This window comes from Ptychodera flava, chromosome 16 (assembly GCF_041260155.1).
Source record: "Ptychodera flava strain L36383 chromosome 16, AS_Pfla_20210202, whole genome shotgun sequence".
NCBI lineage: Eukaryota > Metazoa > Hemichordata > Enteropneusta > Ptychoderidae > Ptychodera > Ptychodera flava.
The window spans coordinates 36880181-36886180 of NC_091943.1; the positions used below are offsets into that span (position 1 = coordinate 36880181).

Genomic DNA, 6000 nt, shown 5'->3' on the forward strand with positions numbered 1-6000 from the left:
AAACGAGAAGTTTTGGAGAAAGATATCTTTTGAAAAAAATGGCAAAAATTGTCCCAAAAACACAATATCACAGATTTCATCATGATTTCAAAATATATCACTCAGTTCATCTGTAGAACCTGTATACCACATATCAAAGCTATCAGATCAGTACTTTTGGAGAAACACATTTTTTTGACCAAAATGGCAAAAATTGTCCCAAAAATTCAAAATGATAGATTTCATCATTATTTGAATATATCACATTTTGCTAATCCCTATAAACCTGTATACCTAATATCACAGCTGTCAGACACGCGGTTTTGATGAAACAAATTTTTTGACCAAAAATCCATCAAACATCGTTTCAGGTAAGTCGGAGTAATTGCTTTTGCTTGGATTTGAAAGAAAAAATCATATCAAAGTGGCCACATTAGGTTACATTTTATCGAATATTAAGGTGATATGTCCGTGGTTCTAGAGATGAAAAGTAGCTTTGTTATGGCCGCATCGGATCAAAACCAAAACCAAACTGACGGATACTGTATTTAGTCTAGATATGTCACTCTATCGTAATAATCGTAATAAAACTCGGAACCTTATGAATCATTTCTCTTCTTGCTAGAGAACGGACGTATGCCTGAATGGTGTACTTTCCTTGTGCCAAGCTTGATCGAAATGAGTTTACTTTCTTGTGATGAAGAAATATTTCCGAGGCATTGTTGAGTGTACTACGTTTCGGTCTGCACTCTGAGTGTCTGTACTTCAGATTTAATGACGGACGTCACTTTTAGTTAATTTGTAGAAACCTGTATACCGAATTTCAAAGCTATCAGACGAGTAGTTTTGGAAAAATACATTTTTTGACCAAAAATGGCAAAAATTGCCCAAAAAATATAAAGATTTCTTCATAATTTCAATATATCACATTTAGTTTATCTGTGGGAACCTGCATAAAATATTTCAAAGCTATCAAACGAGAAGTTTTGGAGAAAGATATCTTTTGAAAAAAATGGCAAAAATTGTCCCAAAAACACAATATCACAGATTTCATCATGATTTCAAAATATATCACTCAGTTCATCTGTAGAACCTTTATACCACATATCAAAGCTATCAGATCAGTACTTTTGGAGAAACACATTTTTTTGACCAAAATGGCAAAAATTGTCCCAAAAATTCAAAATGATAGATTTCATCATTATTTGAATATATCACATTTTGCTAATCCCTATAAACCTGTATACCTAATATCACAGCTGTAAGACACGCGGTTTTGATGAAACAAATTTTTTGACCAAAAATCCATCAAACATGACAAAAATTGCCTTAAAAAGACAAATTTGCATATTTGTTCACAATTTGGACAAATCTGAAATAGATCATCCCTAGGGACATATGTACTAAACATCAAAGCTATCTGACCTGTAGTTTTTAAGAAGAAGATTTTTAAAGATTTTTTGACCAAAAATGACAAAAATTGCCTTAAAAATACAAATGTGCAAATTTCACTACGATTTGAAGAAACTTAAGTTAGGTCACCCCAAGTGAACTGCATATGAAATTTCAAAGCAATCGGACTGAATTGCGGTTTCAGAGAAGGCAGTTGTTGACGGACGACGGACGACGGAAGACGACGGAAAATAAGCCTATTTGATAAGCTTCGCGTCGCTGACAGCCCAGCTAAAAAGACGAAGTCCGCTAACAATAATTTATTTCAGTTTAAATAAACACATCGAATCGGCATTGTAACGGATGGGTTAACAGTTAAAGTCCCCTCCGAACGCGAACAAAACGTAGTGATATTTCAGATGTTAGAGAACGACGATAAAATAGGTTTGTGATAAAGAAAATAAGAATTCTGTGAAGCAAGTAAAACAATATAAGCACATTGTAACAGAATCTCACTTTCAACTAAATTTCTATGTCTGCTACGTCACAGGGAACCATATTCTTGGCATTTCGTCTTTGAAGTATTCTCTTGATCTGGCGAGTAGAGACCACGTTAGGAAAATGAACAAAAACATCGCACATGTCATAATGGCAGACAGCGAACCATCGAAGTGTTGGGTAGAGTTTAGAGGATGGTCATTTGTGTAAACCATAAGCAATAAACGCGTTGTATATAAAGTTCTCTTGTCTCGTACGCAACTTGAATACGCAAGAAAAGCGCAAATTAATTTAAATAACTCACGCAAAGATAAATCAAGTCTTTAATAAAACCCTATCCGATCAGCATCTCATATGTGATGCAAATCATGTTTCATAAAAATTATTTTCCTTAATTTTTTCTGGTGAGATTTTTAACAACAGTTGATATAGCTTATGTAAGGGTGTGGACATGATTAATGTCCCGAACAAAATAGTTCCATCATAAAAACGCAAATGTGAAATATCCCCATGCCAATGAAAATATATATTTTTAGAAACCTCAAAGGTTACAAACTGATATGTCCCATTCATCGACAACAACGTTAATTAATAATAAGAATGTAAATTTCATGAATGTAAACGAGTATTTGTTGAATTTTGCAACATAAAGGCTTACCTTCGGTCCCTCCATAAAGGACCGTGGCTTACCATATCACAAGTCAAGTGATTTATTGATGGATTATATTATTTTTTGAATCTTTGTCGATTAAATTTACAATGGCTTCATAACATGTTCTGCTCGGACACACCAAAGATTCAAGTGAGAATATTTTCTTAAGAAAGACTGAAATCTATCCAAGTGACTTAGTGCGAACGATTTAACATCCTCAGTGCAAAACATTCATGAATTGTGCGAAACAAATGTTCCGTTTCCATGTACACTGTAAACGGCGGCGCATTGCGCAGAAAAGCTGAAATATATTATATACGAACGGAACACCAGGTCCATCACAGTTGCCTTATTTGTCACCATAGAGCCGTGTCGATTTGTCATGTACGGTACACGTGTCGTTTTAACATAATTAATGTTCAGGATTGTTAGATACGGTCTATATAGTTACATGAATTTATAACAAGCTCTCAGAACTTACCTTACAGTAAACAAACACATAAGTAAACACATAAACAATACAACAGTTTTATTTGACATTCATACGATCTCATTTTTCCAGTAATAATAAAATATCGATGATGGGCCTCATGTCATGGCAAATAGCGTGACGGACTTAAAACATCAAACTCGATGAGGACAAACACTCAGAGAAACTCGATGAAAGTAACGACAGATGTCACGGCATCATGTCATAAAATTGCACACATGCCGACACTGTTGTATCAATGTAGGCCTACCTTTTCAGTAAGACTATTGGTTCTTGGTCAAGAACTAGTGGGTACTTTACCATACCACACTTGGATGAATAGATATTGTAAGCTTACAAACAGGCAGTTTATATGTACAACTGAACTTTCGCTTTTATGGCATTTTTGAAGCATAAACCACTACAAAATACAATGTATACAAGCTGCACGGTCAAATTCGCTCTTTTTTATTTCCTTGACCTGTAGAAAATTAGGAAATCCAAATTATGGATAAATGGATGTCACTCAGTCTTTGCAAACATTACGATATTAGAAATACGTCGTAAATATGACATATCTGATTGGATAATTGCTAGTGTTATCAAATATTAATTGTTGAAGAGTTATTTTCATAATTAAGTTGTGCTATGTCATTGAAACAAATATGAAACTCTGGTAATACAGCAACTGGAAAATATTAATCGTGCATATATCAAAATATGACTGACTGACTTTCAGTTCTTCATCAGTGACAACATCACCTATGGTTTCGTTTGAAATCAAACTACGTTTGAAACTTTGCTAGCAGCTTTCATAATGTTTATTTGCTTACCAATATTTCGATTTTCCAAAGCCAGCATCAGTGCGGTGCTTTCATCTCCGTCTGTACAGTTGACATCGAACAAGTCTGCGTGCTCAAGGACGAGCAACATGGCTTTCTTCTCGCCCTTCTCAGCAGCCGACAAATACATCTCCTCCAACATTCGCCTTGCTTCTTCTGCCATGATTAAAAGTGAATCTGGTGAAAAAATCTGATCTGTTTGATCGGTTTCTCCTCACAAGCGTACCTCAGAACACGGGTACTGTGTTTTACTGGCGTAACGTGCGACTGCAGGGCTTTATAATGACAGTGATTTGCATAACAATGCTTGCACATACGTGAGGTGAGTTTAATAATGATTCCAACGATGTACATGTTTTACGACTATTTTTCCTGATACATGTAGAATACAAGTAATTGATTAATGTGTTTTGATAGCATTTGGCATATTGTGAATTTATGATGATGTATATGAACGAAAGGACTCGGGATACAGCTGTCAACGATTTTGCTATAATATATCGTACCAAAATATAACAATAAAGCCAGCCGACCGAATCGCAATACTTTGTCAGTTCCATCTTAACGTTCGTCCGTTTGCGAAGATGATGTTTAACATTTTGGTTTCGATGGTGACATTTACCGATCATTATATGAAAGTGTGGGCTCAACCTGCACACGGGTCCCAACTCACTAGGTCAGTGTACAAATGCGCGTCTACATGATATATTATAGCCCTAAACAAGGGACTATATTTGTGTGCCCGAGGGCATCTGACCATTTGCCCGACTCCAGGAGGGCAAACGATCTTCTGCCTCGGGGGTGCATAGTCGCTTGTGTGGGCTATAATACTTTAATTTCGTGCCTCTCTTACATAGTTTTCACTCCAATGTTTTGTGTTTACATGCAAATGACAATCATACACTTCATTTTCATGTTCGACGAAAATTCGTTGAAATAATAGTACAATTTATATCATTGAACGGCGCATTGATATATTTAATTGACTGTTATGTGATTTATCGAGTTTTTTAAACAATTTTTTTTCTAAAAACAGGATTTTCAATCAAAAACATGCCATTTGATCATTTTTAATGAAAATAGTCCCCGACCGGTTCACTTTCAGTCAAACGATGACTATGCGACCTGCAAAGTCATCAAGAAGTTACCGTCGACTCATATAGGGCGCGCGAAGTTCGATATATAAGCATGTAATAAATAATATGAGAGTGTTATTTTGGGAATGGTAAATAGCTTGTGTGAAAGCAAGAAGTTAAATTTGACATACACAATTTTGCTTTGGTCTCGATAATGTATTTTTGGGACATATTATTTACACGTTTTTTACAAAGCTGGAACATGTTAATATTTCAAGAATCAAAGAAATAAAGTTGTCGTTATCTTGTTTATCAACCATTACAAAGAAGCCTCAAGATATATTGATGTATATTTTGCTAATACTGGCTATGCGGTGCGTTTCTCTGAAGCAGGTCCTCGCCATCTATCCCATGTAGTTAAGTGACTATTCTTAAAGGTTTCCGTAAGGATTTCCCCGAGATAAATTAAAACACAGTGTCTCATCAATTTTGCAGCATTATTTTATCATTATGGTCAATTATCGAGGACTTGTCTCGTTAGCTATATATGTGTCTTTTTGATATTGATAACTTTTTTAAAAGTTATGTTTGTCCATGTGCAACAAATGAATAATGCCAACTGACAGAATGGAGTTAGCACGTCCCCAGTTTTTCGACTTATTTTGTTTGCAAAGCATGGGGGAAGTCGTATCGACAAATGAAGTAATATGATTGTTAAACAGCCCGCTAGAGTACAGCAGTCATCAGGAGTACTGGCATAGGTAAATCGGGTCATAGGAGAGTAGCAATATTATTGTATTATTTCTACAAAAATCATCCTGAACGACGTATATTCCATTAAACTTTGGAGTGAGTGCTGGTAGCAGGGAATGAATGTAATGGGTTTGAACACGGTAAAAACTGCAGCGAGCTGGTTGCCTGGCATCTCCAGACTTCGGAATATGTTGCCATGTTCGAACACTGACAGAACTGAGCCATACAATCCAGCATTGTCTCGGATCCCATGAAAATCCTCACAAAATGGTCATCTTGATTAACTGTTACTTCAAATCACGTCACACAACAAATTTTCATTACGTAAATGTGTTTGTT

General features: G+C 35.6%; 1 protein-coding gene across 1 annotated transcript in view; it reads right to left on the reverse strand.

The window, feature by feature from the left end:
- Positions 1-4085, reverse strand: part of LOC139114739 (short transient receptor potential channel 5-like) — a 38199-nt gene extending 34114 nt beyond the window's left edge. Inside the window, exon 1 of the mRNA XM_070676616.1 lies at positions 3824-4085. Coding sequence (XP_070532717.1) covers positions 3824-3995 — 172 coding nt within the window. The 5' untranslated portion in view covers positions 3996-4085. The remainder of the gene's footprint in view (positions 1-3823) is intronic.
- Positions 4086-6000: the final 1915 nt, after the last annotated feature.